Here is an 18,614-nt window from a genome sequence, read left to right on the forward strand (position 1 = left end):
CAGGGCAGGCTGACTTGTTAAAAAAAAAAAGTGAGTGTCTCTAGGAACAAAATTTGGCACAGGAGGGACTGGTATAAATAGTACTATTTTCATGTCTGCTTTGAAAAGCCTAACAAAACCAGCAGTATCTACTGCCACGTGTCTACTGTGCGTCAGTGCTTTCACACTCCCTCAGGAGGGCTGGTGGACAGGAGCTCTGTCTGTCAAACAAATTAATTAATTAAGTAATTACAAAAAAAAGTCTTGGGTCGCCCTATTTCAACATGGCCTGCCCACCTCCACTTCACTGCCGCCCCTCCCACGAGCACTCTCGTTTGCGCACCACTCCTTTCCTTTCTAAAGGCGTCCCATTTGCCCGGGGTGCCCTTGCTTCCCCCTCTCGCTCAGCAAATGCCTCAGCCCTTCACAAGCTGGCTAGCGCCTTTCCGCCGTGAGGATCTTACTGAGGCCTCCGGACAGAGCAATCACTACCTCCGCCAGGCCGACCTCGCCTGCGTGCCAGGCCGTGTTTATTATTCCACTTCCCACTATACTTTGAGTAACTCCTGCTAACTTTTTATCCATGAGGCCTGCCATGGAATAGGTTGTTTGGTAGATGTCCCTGAAATTGAAATGAGCTCCAAGGAGTCAAGGATGACTCTACAGTTGGAGCCTGAGGAGTTAAGAGGTACAAGGGACCCTCAATCAGAGGAGGAGGAAAATCAGAAGCAGCTTAAGGAGAAAATGGTGAGAGACAATGGTGTCTGTTAAAACCATGCTGAACCTGAGACTAGCGCAACATGCAGGTGGGAAGAGGCCCAATGGGAGCTGGAAATATGATATGCAAATTCCAGGGAGAGCTCAGGTGGGATGCACAGATTTGGGGAGTCTCAAAGCATTACAGCTGAGAAATAACCGAGAGAGTGAGAACCCAAGAGGAGAAAGCAAAGAACAGTGTCTTAGAAACTGAGGCAAGAGGGAAAAACACAAGAAGGTAAGACAAAGAAGCTGCCAAAGAAAAAGTCAAGTATAGGAGCAAGGGAAAGCTAAAGGAAAACAGCTTCAAGAAGCAGTGGAGATTAAATAATCTAGGAGTGACTGGCGGTTACTTGGATTGAAACTAGTACACTAAGAAAAATGTTCAAGGAGAGTAGATTCTTACTTTAAGCACTTAGAGAGTTTATATTTACTCAGAGCAACCTAAATGTTGGCTTCCCAGGAGCAGTCAATGTGGATCAGACATCACACTCTCTCAGAGTTCTCCATGCATCAAAACCCACAGCATACCAATGAAGGAGCGCATGCTCCCTGCCAACTGCCAGGCACACTCAGAACAGCAGAGAGAAGACAGAGTTAAGATAAGCAAAATCTGATCTTGGTTGTACCTGAAATAGGACCCAACTGTGCCATTTTCCCTAGCCATGGGAGAGGCTCTGGGCCAGGCTCAAAAAGAGACATCATGAGGTTTGATTTCTTCTTGCTGTCAGCTTGGGAGTAGAGCATTCCATGCCATTCAGGACTAGATGGAGAGAAGATGGAAGATCAGAAGAATATCAAGCCTGGGACTGTCAGGTTAAGTAAGTCTAACCCGTGTTCTTTCGAGCTTCAACTCTGTAATCAGGCACATTACATTGACCAAGGCCAAACATTCAATCTCAAAACACATACTGTTGTCCCCGACCATTTCCATCCCTCTTGGATATTTATTATTATTCAGGCAAAATTATGTATATAAAGATGTCAAAGGGAAACCAAGCACAAAGGACAGCAAGTAGCCGCAGGGTGGTGAGAAGGAAAGGCTGTGGTCTACAGGTCCTTTTAGCTGCCTCACGCCATCACGCACAGGGAGCTCTTCTCACACAGGGCACACGGCCACCACCTTGTTATGTAACAGACACGCTGTTCCAGCTTCTCAAAGGCCCCAGGTGGTTCCCATAATCAGAGCCAGTGACAGTACTTTGAGTGCCAAGAAATGCAGGAGACTAGTAAGAAGTGCAGTCTTCCTTTTGGACTAGGTAATTCTAACTCAAGTAGAAATGGAGCCATGTTTCCTCTGATTAACCTCTTGATTTCCTACACCAATCCTAGGTGATAGGCAGAGGTGCACAGTCATCTCGTCTTTTCTAACAACAAGCATCATAGAAAGGGAAGCAGATATTTTGCAGATTTCAAGATGTCAGAGGATGGAAAAGTTAGAAGGACGTTCCTCACAGGGAAAGCATACAGCACAGCAGTTAGGAGTACAGGCTCTGGAGTCAGAACATGTGGGCAAGAATCCTGGCTCTTTCGTTGACTCCCTGTGTGAACTTGGGGAAGTTCCTTGGCCTCTTCAAATGTCAGTCTCCTCATCTATAAAATGGGGTTAATGTTGATACTTCTGCACAGAGGAAGGGATAAACGTGTGAACAAGTGCAAAGTGCCTGGGAGTAGCTGGCACATGGTAAAAAGCTCAAAGTGATCCCATCTATTTTCATTTGGCACTACCTGCTCATTTTATAAATGAAGAGTCTGTGAATCTGCCTATGCTCCTATTGCAAGTTAGTAACATGGCTCTACCTGGAGCCCAGATACTGCAGACAGGATAAAAAAGAAGAAAGTTGAGAAAGGAGATACTATAAAAAATAATATAATTAAGATCATTCCTTATTTATTCTAGGGGATTCAAAGAGTAGTTTAGAAGGTAATGTCAGGTGGAAATGGTGTGGTTGTGAAAGGAAAAAAGTGACACGGACTTTTCTCTCTCTTCAGAAATGTTTGTGCAATACTTCACTAATGAACTGATTTTCCCTTCCAGTCAACCAAATGTAAACAATCTTTCCTACCCTAATTGAACAATCGCCACCATTCCTTCTACTTTTAGGCTGCCATGGAGCAGGACACAGAAGTTGGGTATTTTGCCTGCAATCTGGTTGGCTGAATTTTCATCTTCAGTGTCATCAGTGATGCCAGGACCCACCTCATCACCTTCTGTAAAAAGAAGAGGAAACAGGCTAGGCTGATATTAGCCACAGAAACCCCAGGCCAATTATATTCTTGCTGCTTTCAGTCTTGAAATGAAGGTGTACAGAGTTGTAAAGGAATATTGTAACAAATGGAAAAAACTCATCCCAGTTCTCCAAATCCATATAAAGCAGTTTTCAGGTACTGTATGGATTCTATTTACACAAAACATCCAGAATAGGCAAATCTATATAGAAACAGAAAGGATTTTAGTGGTTATCTGGGACTGGGGAAATGGAGGGCTGGGGGTTAACAGTTAGCACTGGGCTTGTTGTTGGGGTGATGAAAAAATTCTAGACTTGATTGTAGTGATGGGAACACAACTAAAATATACTGAAAACCACTTAATTATCCATTAGAAAAACAAAACTTTTTTTTTTCAAAAACTTTTAAATTTGAGAGCCAGAGACAATGATTTTCTTTTTCAACAGGAATAATTTGCTCACTTTAGAGTGGCATTCAACAGCCCTTTTAACATGGCCCTATTTTGCCTTCCAATAATTTCTCCCTATATAAACTCTTTGTTTTGCTCAATTTCTTTTTCGACAATTATATAGACACACAGATTTCCCCCAGGACCTGAGAAATAAGGGGAAGCTGGTTGTTCTCTGAGAACAGTAAGGTAAATTACAGACATGCCATCTGCGGGAATGTATCAAGTTCTATGGATATATGATTGAGTGGTTATTGGATAGCCAACACTCCAACCAAGATAACCTTGGAGTAAACAGAAATGATAACTCATTAAGTGGAAAACTGATTGACTGGATAAACTTCTTGGAGAGAGTGGATAAAAATAAAGTGGATAGTCAGCCTAGAACAGAAGAGAGAGAATTTCAAAGAGCTAGAGGCTCACATTCTCTAGAGATGCTGAATTTGGGGATGTGACTTTATAGTTCCCGGAGAGGTATATTCTAAAGTAACAAGGACTTGGCCAGCGCCACCAGCATCCCGGGTTCTAGTGCCAGTCAGGGAGCCGGATCCTGTCCCGGTTGCTCCTCTTCCAGTCCAGCTCTCTGCTGTGGCCTGGGAGTGCAGTGGAGGATGGCCCAAGTCCTTGGGCCCTGCACCTACATGGGTGACCAGGAGGAAGCATCTGGCTCCTGGCTTTGGATCGGTGCAGCACGCCGACCGCAACGCACTGGCCGTAGCAGCCACTTGGTGGTGGTGGTGGGGGGTGAACCAATAGCAAAAGGAAGACCTTTCTCTCTATCTCTCTCTCTCACTGTCTAACTCTGCCTGTCAAAAATCAATCAATCAATCAATCAATCAAGTAATGAGGACTTGCAAGGATCTAGATTTATCCATTCTTTCAAACATTTTTAATGTGTATCTACTATGTGCTTGACACTAAAAGAACAAAGAACAAACATGCTTCTTCCCCTTGTTCAGCTATGCTTGACTTCCACATTATCTGTAACCATACTTTGTCTTTCTCAGGGCATTCCTAATAGGAAAGGCAGAGCCCTGGATGAGCAACTAAGCACTCGCATCTCTAAAGGATTTCCACTGCAACTGTACAAGCCAATGTGTGGTAAATATGTGCCAACATGTTTTCCACAGTGTAAAGCAGCAGAATTTATTTTCTGATAGATTCAGTAACATTTTCTAAAATCTAGTTCAATAGCTATTCCTTTCATCTAATTCTGCAAAATAAGTTTTCCTGCTATTTAACATTTAAGAATAACTTTAGACAATAAGATACTTCACATTTGTCCATGGAATAGGAAGAGAACTCACCTTTGTTAAGTGCTATAGGTAACACTAAATGTCTGGACAAAACAGGGGGACTTGAAATATCAGCTATATCAATAAATCCCACTATTTCCAAATCTGAAAGGAAAAAAATCAACATAGCATTAATTTATACAATGGGAAAGTACAATATATTCTATGTTAGATTTCATAAACACACTATATAGGTGGGGATTTCAAATATGAGGACTGGTAAATTTATTAAGCTTCTCTCTGAGTAACTCTAAGAATTCTCATTTCAGGTAGATCAGGAAGTAATCATTATCTTTCACTTAAAAAAAGTCAGTGATATGATAAATCAGGTAAACTTCAGTTTTATGAGACTAGTTCCCAGTTAAGGCAAGCATCTTAAAAGGTCAAATTCCTCTACATAGTCAGAGATGTTCATGTCACCAGGGGGCGTCAGAGTCACACACGTCCACAACAACTTACTTCAACCTTCCTTGGAAGGTAAGCTCCACATTAAAAACATTTCCCTGAGAAAAACAAGTCCTTTACAAAACCAAGATAAGCAGTCTAATGACAATAATTTCTTTGCTTTATATAAGCTGTACTAAAGACCAAAATTATTTTTTTAAAAGCTAAAATAAAGACAACATGAAAGTTGAAGTCAAAAGAATTTTAAAACATTTTTCCTGATTACATAAATATATAAGTACAAAAACCTGGAAAACACTAGAAGTTGTAAATAAGAAAAATAAAATCATATTCATCATAAAAGGAAATCTATTTTATTGAACTGCTTTTCAGTCTTTTTTCTAAGCAAATTAAGACCTATATTCTCAAAACAATGAAAATATCAGAATCATAATGAATACATTGTAATTCTAACAAATTAGGAAGTGTGTTTCTTTTGAGACTTGCTGTCATCACCTCTCCTAGCTGACTAACAAATGAATCAGTATAAGCACCTAGGTACTCAAAAAGTTAATGGAAAATGGAACTAAAAGATAGGGCGGGACAAGTACAGGAAGAGCTGACAGCTTAGTGATCATCAGGTTGATTCAACTCATCTAGCCAATAAGAACTAGAGGAGGTGACTTTCCAGGGTCACATAGCAAGAGTCATACAGACGAGTCCAGAAGCTAGTCCTTTATACATGAATTTAATATCTCTTTTAAGAATCATCTCAAGGATTTCAATGCTAGTGAATATAGCCATGATTTCCAGCTCTAGTGATTCAAAGTTACAATTATCTACAATTGGAGATTAACCTCAACAGAAAAGATCAATAATCTGCCACCTTTTAGGTAATGTATCCACCAATGCAAAGTGCTGATGACAACAGCACCCTAGATCATAGTATATATTCATTTCAACTCACCTAGATGGAGAAGAAGGTAAAAGTCTCAAGTTAGAAGAAAGTAAGGATAACAGAGAAACTAAGTAAATTAAAAAAAAAAAAAAACAGTTACCTGTATTAATAACTTTAGGTATAGGATCAATTTCTTCATCTACGACAAAAGGTTCTGGCCTTGGGAAGACCTGCACATCAGCTGTTAGGTGGCCACACTTGAGAATAGCATGGAAAGGTGTATATGCCAGATCTATCAATTTTCTAGAATATGATGATTAATATTAATATGATACACAGTAATTTTTCAAGATGCAAAGTTTGTTTTCCCTTCAAGTTGACTCTAAACCCAAGATCTGACCATTTGTGAAACAGAACAAAATCTGATATTTACAAATAAATGGCCTTGATTCTTTCTAAAAATTCATTTATTTGTGAAACTGACAGAGACAGAGAGAGCTCCCATCTGCTGGTTCACTTTCCAAATGCCTGCTATGGCTGGGACTGGGCCAGGCTGAGCTGAGAGCTAGGATGTCAATCCAGGCCTCCCATATAGGTGGCGGGAGTCAGATGGCTGTCTCCGGGATCTGTATTGGTAGGATGCTGGAGTCAGGAGCAGAGCCAGGTGTGGAACCCAGGCACTCCGATATGGGATGCAGGTGTCTTAACTGCTACACCAAACATTTGCCTCAAATCTGACATTTTTGGTGAAATTTCAATTATGAAAAGCCCACAAAGCAAGGCAATCTTTGAAACTGTAAGGAAGTCAGCCATTAGAGGTTTAGTCATGTTCAATTTACAAAATCAATACTATCATTTTATCTGAGAAAAGTACAATGGGCAAAATAAAAGGACAATTAGAAATAGTAAAACCAAAATTCCTGCTGGATCCCAAATTATAGTATTGGATTGTAAAAAGGCAAAAAAGCTCAGTGCATATACTCACCCAAACATAGACTGTACATTTTTCAAGCACAGGGGGCCATCAATAGTAAAAATCTGCCCTTCACCATTGTTTAAGTCTATGAGACGTTCAAGGCACTCCAAGGAATCCGTGCTCTGAAGCTACAAAGCAAAAAGGATGACCCTTTCAAAATGGCACAAAATGCCAGGTCACTCTCGGTACACCAAAGTCACAGCCATCATAATAACACAGGCAATAAATGACTGAGATGATTTTTTAAACAGCCAATATGAGAAGGAAATGACTATCACAATTTGACTCAAGGATACAAGGGAGGGATGTCATATAAATGACATGCGTGCAGTTATTTCATTCAGAAGCAGCTTTGTAAGGATTCTCAAAGGTGACCAATTAGTATTACACAGCATCTTCCCTCCAAAGTGTTTATAACACCTTTTGGTAAGAACAATCATTATTTACATCTTACAGAGAGAAAAATTAAGGGTAGAAAGGTTAAATAACTTTCCCAAATAAATGGTAAAACCAGGAAGTAATGTGTCTAGTAAACATACAGTAGAGTCATGTTACTTTACCTAAAAAATCAAAGTACACCTGTGTCAACATTTCCACCGAAATGGACAGAATTTCTAAATAAGGTAAATAACTAACTCCAAAAAGAACGTCTCACACCTTCAGCACTCATCATGAAGATGGAGAGCAACTTTAACTATGTTCCCAAAATAGGGCAACACTAAAATTTCAGTCTTTTCAAATATAGGCAGTGACAGCCTCTGCTGAAAACAACGGAGTATAATGTTACAGAATATATAGAATAAAAGTAACTAATAATAAACTAAATAAACTAAAAAATAAACTAAGCCCTAAAATCTATATAATCAAACTGAAAGAACTTAGTAAAAAGCATTACCTCCTCCAAGTTTGCCATGCACATGATATACAACTTAGATGGGAAAGGAAAGGGCAGTGGGAACCTGTTGCTCTCACTTCTTTGATTGTGAGTAGCCAGGGAATGCCGCAGTGACCCTCTACCAATGCCAAGACAGCCATCCGTCACCAGAACAACCTGTTTGCAAACAGAGAGGTTTGTACATTACAGTACCATTTAGCAATGTTTTCACTACTAAAAAGGGGCATGAGGAAGCTTTGTGTGGTGACAGAAAAGTTCAGTACCTTTATTATAGTAGTGGTTACACAGGTGCATGCATTTGTCAAAACTCATTGAGAGGCCGGCACTGTGGCACAATGGGTTAAAGCCCCAGTCTACAGTGCCAACATCCTATATGGGCACCAGTTTGAGTCCCAGCTGCTCCACTTCTGATCCAGTACCCTGCTAATGCACCTAGGAAAGCAGCGGAGGATGGCCCAAGTCCTTGGACCCCAGCACCCATATGCGAGACCTGGAAGAAGCTCCTGGCTCCCGGCTTTGGATCAGCCACTGTGGCCGCTTAGAGAATGAACCAGTGGATGGAAGACCTCTCTCTCTTTTTGTCTCTACCGCTCTCTGTAATTCTTTCAAATAAATAAAATAAATCTTAAAAAAAAAAAAAAAGTCAATGAACCAGGTACTTAAAATCTATGCACTTTTACTCTATTCATCTAATTAAGCCTTTAAAAAAAGATTGTCTTGGGACACTTTAAAAAAGAACAAAATATTTTTAACTAATTCTTACTTAATTGTATTAAAAATAGAACCCATCTCTTCCATAAGAGATGTCCCTAAATAGTACCACCAGAGGTTGGAGTTGTGGTACAGTGGGTTACACCTCCATTTGGCATGTCCACATTCCACATGGAAAGGCTGGTTCGGGTCTCATATGCTCTGTTGAAGCAGATGATGGCCCAAGTACTTGGGCCCCTGGCACCCATGTGGGAGATGTAGATGGAGTTTCAGGCTCCTGGCTTTGGCTTAACCCAGCCCGGGCTGTCGTGGCCATTTGAGGAGTGAGCCAGCAGACAGAAGATCTCTATCTGCCTCTCCCTCTTTCTCTGTCACTCTGCCTTCCATATATAAAAAAAAAAAAAAAAAAAAAAAAAAAAAAAAAAAAAGATTTATTTGAAAGTCAGAGAGAGAGAAAGAGAGAGAGAGGAGAGACCGAGAGATAAATCTTCCCTCTACTGGTTCACTCCCCAAACGGCCACTGTGGCTGGGGATGGTCCAGGCCAGGAGCTTCTTCTGGGTCTCCTGCACGGGCACATGGACCCAAGGATTTGGGCCATCTTCTACTGCTTTCTCAGGCCATAGCAGAAAGCTGGATCAAAATTGGAGCACCTGGGACTTGAACCAGAACCCATATGGGATGCCAGCACTACAGATGGCGGCTTAACCCGCTGCACCACAGCACTGGTCCCCCAAAATAAATAAATCTTTAAAAAAAAAAAAGTACCACCACAGAAGTCAGAACTTTGCGACTTGATTTTCAAAGACAACAAATTCTATTACTGGTCAACTAAAATGACATCTGCTTTAAAAATATTTTTTATAGGGGTGAGCATTATGGCACAGCAGATGAAATTGCTGCTTGGGATGCCTGAATCAGAGTGTTGGTTCAAGTCCTGGCTCCTCTGTTTCCGAATCCTGTTCCTGCTAATTCATCCTGGGAGGAAGCAGATGACTCAAGTACTTGGACCCCTGCCATTCATGCAGGGGATAGGATGGAGTTCCAGGCTCCTAGTTTCAGCTTGGCCCAGCTCTGGCTGTTGCAGGCATTTGGGGAGTGAACCAGTGGGTAGAAAAGATCTCTCTGTTACTCAGCCTTTTAAATAAATAAATAGATAGATAAATAGATAGATAGATAAATACCAATAACAGATGGTAGTTGCAAAGTCATTTTCTGCTTCCTCATTGCTTTCAGAGACATCCAACAGTAGAGGGTAGACTTTCTAACTACGCCAACATAGGATTATTTTTGCTCTCCCTAGCCTAGTCAGTAACTTGATAATAATAGGCCACAACACTGGCATTTATTACAAAAGTTCAAGAATGCTCCATAGGGGCTGGTGTTGTAGCATAGTGGGTAAAGCTACCACCTGCAACTCTGACATCCTATATGGGCTCCAGTTTGAGTCTTGGCTGCTCCATTTCCAATCCAGCTTCCTGCTAATGCGCCTGGGAAAAGTAGTAGAAGATGGCCCAAGTGCCTGTGACCCTGCCACCTACATGGGAGACCTGGAGCTCCTGATTCCTGGCTTTGGCCTGGTCAGCCCCAGCCATTGTGGCCATCTGGGGAGTGAACCAGTGGATGGAAGGTCTCTTTTTTTTTTTTTTTAATATTTTATTATTTATATGAAAGAATTACACAGAGAAAGGAGAGGCAGAGAGAGAGAGGTCTTCCATCTGATGGTTCACTCCCCAGTTGGCAGCAATGGCTGGAGTTGCACCAATCCAAAGCCAGGAGCTTCCTCCGGGTCTCCTACATGGGTGCAGGGGCCCAAGGACTTGGGTCTCCTCCATTGCTTTCCCAGGCCACAGCAGAGAGCTGGATCGGAAGTGGACAACCGGTGCCCACATGGGATGCTGGTACTGCAGGCAGCAGCATTACCTGCTATGCCACAGTGCCAGCCCCACCCCCCCCTTTGTAACTCTGACATTCAAATAAATAAATAAATATTAAAAAAAAAAAACTTCATTGATCCCTTAAGGGATCTTATTGTTTGGGAAGATATTTGATTAACCATAAGGAATTGATTTCCTTTTCCAAGTACCAGCAACTGCTATATAATGACTTATATCTGCCATTAGGTTTCCCAGATGCTCTGTGATAATGAAATATTTTATGAAATGTCAGAATATGACAAATTTTACTCCGATAATGAAGGCAAAGTCCAGCTGTCTAAAATCCCCATTTTTAAAAATTCAACATTTAAATAAATTTCATAGTAACTAATTATAAAAACAATCATTAATAACTACTACCTTTAATACAGTCCCTTAGATTTGATTTAATCAAAATATATCAGGCAAGTCTACATGGATTCAGTCTCAGGCCCCTGTACTCAGAGTATGGTACATCTCAAATTCAGATTCTTCCTTTACTAAAGGAAGGAAAATATTAAAGGGCAAAAGTCTGCATGTACACAGGTCTGGTTCTTAAAAATTTTGAGTTTCTCCTCTAAACCACAGAAGAAATAATAAATGAAACAGTGTTGAGCTGCTAGCTTCCAATTTAGAAGCTATTAATAAAAAAATTCAGTATTATTAGGAAATTAGATATTGTGAGCTTACCAAAATAAATAATGCTTAAAAAGTAAGGCATCAAGCTTTTTTTTTATTTCTGAAAGTAAATTGATCAAAAGGATTTCCTAGGGCTGGTGGTGTGGTGCACCAGTTAAGCCACTGTCTATGATGCCAGCATCCCATATGGGTGCCAGTTTGAGTTCAGGCTGCTCCACCTCCGATCCAGCATCGCTGCCAATGGACTGGGAAAGCAGCAGATGGCCCAAGTGCTTGGGCCCCTATACCCATGTGGGAGACCTGGAAGAAGCTCTTGGCTCCTGGCTTCAGACAGGCCCATCTCTGGCCATTGTGGACATTTGGGGGAGTAAACCAGTAGATGGAAGACCTCTCTGTCTCTTTCTCTCTCTGTCGGCACTTCTGCCTCTCAACTAAGTAAATAAATCTTAAAAAAAAAAAAAAATGGTGATCAGAGCCAGCAAACTACAGCCCACAGGCCAAATCTAGCCACTGCCTACTTTTGTAAACAAAGTTTTATTTGAAAACAGCCATGCCTTTTCATTTACTTGTTATCAATGGTTGCTTTCATGCTACTGCAGCAGAGTTGAGTGGTTGCCACAGATACCTACAAAGCCTAAAATACAGAAAAACACTGCTGCTAACTTCTGTTGTAGACCACTGTGATTCTCTTTTAGCAACAATTTTGTTTTCCTTCTTCAAAATATGCTGCTACTTCTCAAGGTATCTGCTTACTGCAAATTTCTAGCTCTCTTTGTTACTATCCTGCTCTGACTTGATGCTGACTGTGGATCCGCTATGGACTCTAAGAGCCACAGATTTTATGACATTCACACTCCTCATTTTTTAGACAACTCAGGTAGTTGAGACTGTGAAAAGTCTGCTGAACAAAAGCTGCACTGAGATAATGAAGACGAACTACAGTGTACTGAGGTTTAAATTCTGCTACTCAAAATCGTAACAACCCCTTCCAGGGAGCATAGTTCCAAAAAACTATTGTGAGCCCTTTGTGTTTTATACAAACAGCACTGGTTTGCAGTAAGCCAATTTACCAGGCAGATGCTTTCCGTAAGGCATCACTTTGTTGCTTTCTGAGCACATCAGAGTGATATAGATTAGATCAGTGTGATGTGATTAGAATGATTTAGTGCTGTCTTTTAAAAAAGATACCAAAAGTATAAAATGTGGTTTGTGGAACTTACAATGCATGCTGTGTCAGAGCCTGAAGAAGCTCAAAGCACCTCAGTGGTTAATGTGTTTAACTTAGGGCAACCAAAAGAATTGATCACTCATTACCTGGCAAGGAACTGCACCACCCCACTCCTGCTGAACGATATTGCACACACCAGCTAATGCGGACTCCAGGCAGGTCTTGTCATAATCATCCATATTACTTAGTGCCTCCTTATTGAATAAAAGAAAACATTGCTCATTATCCTTCACTATTTTAATCTGTTATCAGAAAACAACATGAACTGTCCCAGGTATGAATGTTACACAGGGGACATGGTGTCTCTGAGAGCTTCAGAGCACAGGTTATGACTAGAAGTGGCAGATCTGAGATCTGAAACCAAGCAGTCTGACTCCTGGTCATAAGCATTACACCTCACTCCTTATATAGCAGTTCTGTACATTTCAGAAGTGCTAACATGAAAAAAATCCCCTTATTAAGAAAGCCAGTACAATTATGAAAAAGTTTTTGAGTTGCTTAAAATATGTTAAATGTTCTAACAAAAATTATATTACTTATATTTAAAAAACAATTCAAACCTCCTTGATTTTGGATTTCTAAACTGCCCAACCATCATTAAACTATTCAATTTAATTCCACAGACACTTAGCAAGTACTCACTGTGGTCAAGACACTGTTTTAGGCAATGGTGGAAATTTTAATGATGTAGAGATGTTGTCAGAAAGTAAACTCTTGGGCATATCACAGAAAACACCTTTGGAAGATAGCACTTATCAACTGGGGTTTAAAAATTACAATTTCTAAGGCCAGCGCTGTGGCACAGTGGGTTAAAGCCCTGGCCTGAAGCGCCGGCATCCCATATGGGTGCCGATTCTAGTCCCGGCTGCTCCTCTTCTGATCCAGCTCTCTGCTATGGCCTGGGAAAGCAGTGGAGGATGGCCCAAGTCCTTGGGCCCCTGCACCCATGTAGGAGACCCAGAGGAAGCTCCTGGCTCCTGGCTTCGGATCAGTGCAGCTCCAGCCGTTGCGGCCATCTGGGGAATGAACCAGTGGATGGAAGACCTCTCTCTCTCTCTCTCTCTACCTCTCCTCTCTCTGTAACTGTGACTTTCAAGTAAAATAAATAATCTTTAAAAAAATTATAATTTCTTGGGATCTATAACTCAAGCTATTTGTTGGTGAGAAAATAACAATTTGAATTGCTCTACAATAAATGTTTTCATAAAGAAGGGCTGTTTTTCATTTCTTCAAGTTCTACAGCAAAGTAGAGAACAGGAAAATGTTGAACATAAAGACCCTAAACTTGAGGGAATGGAGCACTGACTGCTTGCCTTTCCTCAAGGAATCTCATAAAACCAAGAGAAGAAAACTAACAACACACAGCTCTAACTCATAGCTCATCCACAGAAAGGCCTAAGACCTAGTAGTTGTGAACCCTTGTTCTATAGCTACACATAAAAAGTACTCACTGGCTTTTTATTAAATATTTCCAAGTTCTAGAACTTTGGTGTGATATTAAGCACTGTTTTCCTTCTAATACTTTTGGGCCCTGTACAAGCAATAACAATTCCTTTTGTTACCTGTAGGGTGTTATAATCTCGTGTGAAAGGGACCATCAGCTCCCAGAGTGATGAAAAAACCACCAAGGCTGTAAATTCGAGCTTGTAATTTGTGGCCATGTGCTCAAACAGCATCGTCAAACCATGGGCTGCCAGGTGCTTCCGCTGGTACTCCTCGGAGCCCTCGACAGACACAGGGCGGGTCATGGAGAGGGACACGTCCATTACCACCACCGTCGGCATGATGAAAATGATCCCAGTGTTTCCAATGAGAATGTGAACAGCGTACTACCAACAGAGAAATGCTGTTGGAAATAAATAAGGTTTTTTTCACCATTATTTTAACCAGTTTCTCAGAAATGCATGGAGGCAAATCCCATCTGAGTGGAAGTGAAGGCAATCTGCAGAGACTTCAGCAAGAGGGAAGTAAGCAGCTTAGCGCACTGTGAGGGCTTCACCCTGTGTCCCATGTGACAGCCATTAAAGCAGAGACCACCTGAAGTGTATCCATTGGGAAAATTCAGGTAGCTCTTCAGCTTCCTACTTTCAACTTTTACACAATTTAATATAATAAACACTCCTACATCACCTCTCCAACACTTAACTTATTGAAGAATATTTCTCTTTGTCATATGTTGGTGTATTGACAATCAACCATTCTTTTTTGGCACTTTCAGTATCTTAATACAATAATATTAGCACAACTGTTTATTTTGTTGTGTGGTGTCCTTTTTTAAATTAAAATGGATGTAAAATATAAAAGTAAAAAAACAAGTAAAATCATAATGCAAGTTAGACAAAGCTGGAAGTCATTAAGCACCACAAAGCAACAAACTGTTAGCCTCAGTAGCACTTATTTTACACAAACTGGCCAATGGTGCTTTATTTATTTATTTATTTATTTTAATTTTTGACAGGCAGAGTGGACAGTGAGAGAGCGAGACAGAGAGAAAGGTCTTCCTTTACCGTTGGTTCACCCTCCAATGGCCACCACGGCTGGCGCGCTGCGGCCGGTCCACCGCGCTGATCCCGAGCCGGAAGCCAGGTGCCTCTCCTGGTCTCCCATATGGGTGCAGGGCCCAAGCACTTGGGCCATCCTCCACTGCACTCCCAGGCCACAGCAGAGAGCTGGACTGGAAGAGGGGCAACCGGGACAGAATCCGGCGCCCCGACTGGGACTAGAACCTGGTGTGCCGGCGCCGCAGGTGGGGGATTAGCCTAGTGAGCCGCGGTGCCCGCCTCAATGGTGCTTTAATTGTGAAGAAAAAGAAAATTAAAGAATATGTATAAAAGCTAGAATTAGCTCAAGAAAGAGAGAAGAGACAGCAGAGGGAGCTCTCATCTGCTGGTTAATTCCCCGAATTCCTGCAACAGTTAGGACTGGGCTGGCCTGAAGCTGGGAGCCAGGAACTCAATCCAGGTCTCCCACATGGGTGACAGGAACCCAACTACTTTGAGTTATCATCTGCTGCTGCTCACGGTCCACACTGGTGGGAAGCTAGAGCCAGGAATCAAACCCAGGCACTCTGATATGGGATATAGATGTCTTAACCACTAAGCCAAATTCGTGCCCCACATGAGAAATATTTATATAAAGAATGGAGGGAGGCCAGCACTGTGGCACAGTAGGTTAGGCCTCTGCCTAAGGTGCCAGCATCCCAGATAGGCACCAATTCATGTCTCGGCTGTTCCTCTTCTGATCCAGTGGAGGATGGCCTGGGTGCTTGAACCCCTGCACCCACATTGGAGACCTGGAGGGAGCTCCTGTCTCCTGGATTCAGTTTGGCCCAGCTCTGTCCATTGCAGCCAACTGGGGAGTGATCCAGAGGATGGAAGACCTCTTTGTCTCTCCCTCTCTCTGTCTGTAACTCTGCCTCTCAAATAAATAAATCTTAAAAAAAAAAATGGAGAAAAATAAGTCACAAGATTATATGTATACATTGCTAATAAATTCATAAAACCATATTGCATGTATTATTTACAATTAGGAGGACTCCAGGTGGATATAAATAGGTTAGAAATTTAATATCCATGAGGCCGGTGCTGTGGTGCAGCAGGTTAAAGCCCTGGCCTGAAGCACCGGCATCCCATATGGGTGCCAGTTCTAGTCCCGGCTGCTCCTCTTCCGATCCAGCTCTCTGCTATGGCCTGGGAAAGCAGTAGAAGGTGGCCCAAGTGCTTGGGCCCCTGCACCCATGTAGGAGACCTTGAAGATGTTCCTGGCTCCTGGCTTTGGATCGGTGCAGCTCCGGCCATTGCAGCCACCTGAAGAGTGAACCAGCGGGTGGAAGGCACTCTCTCTGTCTCTACCTCTCTCTGTAACTCTGCCTTTCAAATAAATAAAATCAATCTTAAAAAAAAAAAAAGAAAGAAATTTAATATCCAGTATTTTCTTTTTTGGGGACTCATTTCAAAAAAATTTAACAGTGGCCAGACTACTTGTTTTGGTACAGTACCCAACTGCAAACATGTGATATTCTAAAATTCTATGGGTAAGTAGGCTGTTGGAAACTCAACATACTGTCATTGAAACAATGTTATCCATGTGGGGAAGGGACTCAGGTCAAGTAGGAAAAGCCTTTCACTACATAATGGCTTGAGACACATTTGAAATATATTGTTATATTTCGTGTATCCAACATCAATAAAGTTAAACTGGGGGATGGGGGGTGGGGAGTGAAGCAGGATTACTTTCCCAGACTCCTTTGAATTGTAAAACATTTCACCATTGTGGTGGGAAAAAATTAAAATATGTACCCCTTTTCTCTGCCTCACTGAACAGTGTGTGCTAAACCTAAGTCATCCTAAGAGGATGACTTAGGAACATCACTCTAAACACCAACACTACCCAGCAAACTGATGCCCTGATGTTGCACTTCATACCAGCAATTCCTCAACTGGGGGGCAGATCACTCCTCCCACACTCGAAGGATCCAGAGGCTGTCGTGCTGCTTTGGTGCTGTCTCTATAGAATTTTTAGAGGTTAGTCTGCACTCCATTTTTATCTGTGATCATTCTTATTTGCAGCATTTTGACTGTTGTGGGCTTTCAGAAAACCAGGTGACAAGCTGTCCAAAGTAAGTTTGGAAGTTCTGAGGGCTTGTGGGTTTCCCGGAGTTTAGGTGTATCAACTTGGTACTATTTTGTTCACTTCTGTTACTCAAGAAGTGAGGTCCTGGACAACACTGGTTCTACTACACTACAATGGACCACAAGCTCACCTAGGGCAGGGACTAGGTCAGATTTTGCCGACTGGACTTACTATAGTAACCAGCACACGTTGGTTCTCAACAAATATTTGATAATGACTACTGCACTACTATCAATACATGGAACAATTCTTCAGCAAATCACACTACACATCTTAACTCTGAACACCCGCTACACATATCCTGCTGATTCAAGCTGAGATCCCAGGGACTCCTACACCCATGCCCAGATCAAGTCACCCAGTTCCTATGGCAGTGCCATTCAAGCACGAAGGACTTGTGTCTTCAGGGTTGGGGATCATGGGATGTACAGCCATCACCTCTTTGGAGAATGGGAAATAGCGGACACAGACTTGGATCAAGCATTTAAAAAACAAAAACAAAAACACTCCTGGCCCATGAAATCTGCTGTAACACTGGGATGGGTGACCACGGCTGCCAGCCTCACCTTCTCTGAAGGCGCCTTTGGGGCTGGCTTTTTCTCCTGACTGATGCACTTGCCTTCACTCTAAGCACACTTTTCGCCGTGGCCAAGTCGTGGGAAGCCAATTAATTTAGTATTCAGGTTGGTTGTAAGCAGCACAGAAGCTAAAGGAGGAGTTGAATGTTCCTGAACAATGATCCACTCAGGCAGGCTAGGCCTGACTTAAAAAAATAAAAAATAACCACCACCACCCCCCCCAAATCGCTGCCCACCGGTCTAGCGATGTCCTCGTCACCTGGGCTGATCCTAACCTTTGCAGTCCCCAGTGCACCCCACACCCACACCTTTGCTGCGAGTAGCTTCCAACTCGGTGTTGTCTTTCTCCTGGGAAGAGACCCTCGCCTATCCGATTTGGCCTTAGATGCCAAGTCCCCTTCTGCTACCCATTTAGAACCCCCTGCCTGAGAACGAGCCCCTCCCCAAAGCACCGGTCCTGCGCAGTCCGCTCTCCGAGGGTCCCCGCCTATTCCGCGGCGTCAGCCGGACTTGGGGTCCCTCCCGAGTTCCCAGCTATAACTCCACCTCTAGCTGCTCACCCTAGAGACAGAATTCCCACGTGCGGAACGCATCTGGGGAACACGTTTACCTTAGAAATCAAACAATTTCGAGATCTGGAAATCTTCCACGGGCAGAAGAGGCGAAACCGTGCCGGGTCCGCGGCGCTGAGGACCCCGGGTCGCACGAGCGCTGGGAGGCCGGGCGCAGGGCCCCGGAACTGGCGCCTCAGAGACGGCGCGGGGCAGCCCCCGGGCGGCGAGAAGGCCGGGCGCTGGCCCTGCCTCCTTCTTCGCCCCTAACTCCTTCAAGCGTAGCCCCAGCCAGCAGCGAAAGAGAGCCGCCGGCCCCCGGTCTCCCTCTCCCCCGGCAAGCCCATCGCAGGTCACAGTCCGTCTGCCTAAACTTTCCGTGCGCGCGCCACAGCCGGAACTATAGGGCCGCGCGACAAAAGCGAGCCGGGCGCCCGCACCGAGCGCGGGGCTGGGCGGGGCTTCGGCGACTGCCCGAAGCCGGGCTGTGTGGCTCGGCAG

The 18,614-nt window shown here is 43.0% G+C and overlaps 1 protein-coding gene across 6 annotated transcripts in view; it reads right to left on the reverse strand.

Annotated features, from left to right (window-relative positions):
• The window catches only part of INTS14 (integrator complex subunit 14), a 29,281-nt gene extending 10,726 nt beyond the window's left edge, over positions 1-18,555 (reverse strand). Inside the window, exons 1-10 of one of the 6 annotated variants that reach the window (XM_089310598.1) lie at positions 18,173-18,479; positions 17,551-17,690; positions 13,915-14,198; positions 12,439-12,546; positions 7,861-8,016; positions 6,975-7,093; positions 6,150-6,292; positions 4,720-4,812; positions 2,802-2,946; positions 1,365-1,498 (exon numbers count right to left, since the gene is read on the reverse strand). In XM_089310598.1, the coding sequence (XP_089166724.1) occupies positions 1,365-1,498; positions 2,802-2,946; positions 4,720-4,812; positions 6,150-6,292; positions 6,975-7,093; positions 7,861-8,016; positions 12,439-12,546; positions 13,915-14,136 (1,120 nt within the window). In that variant the 5' untranslated portion in view covers positions 14,137-14,198; positions 17,551-17,690; positions 18,173-18,479. Of the gene's footprint in view, positions 1-1,364; positions 1,499-2,801; positions 2,947-4,719; positions 4,813-6,149; positions 6,293-6,974; positions 7,094-7,860; positions 8,017-12,438; positions 12,547-13,914; positions 14,199-17,550; positions 17,691-18,172 lie in introns of all 6 variants that reach the window. The other 5 variants (XM_008268878.5, XM_002717934.6, XM_089310599.1 and 2 more) reach the window with 5 other exon arrangements.
• Positions 18,556-18,614: the final 59 nt, after the last annotated feature.

The sequence above is a fragment of the Oryctolagus cuniculus genome, chromosome 12 (genome assembly GCF_051225735.1).
Source record: "Oryctolagus cuniculus isolate XC-2025 breed Fujian yellow rabbit chromosome 12, ASM5122573v1, whole genome shotgun sequence".
NCBI lineage: Eukaryota > Metazoa > Chordata > Mammalia > Lagomorpha > Leporidae > Oryctolagus > Oryctolagus cuniculus.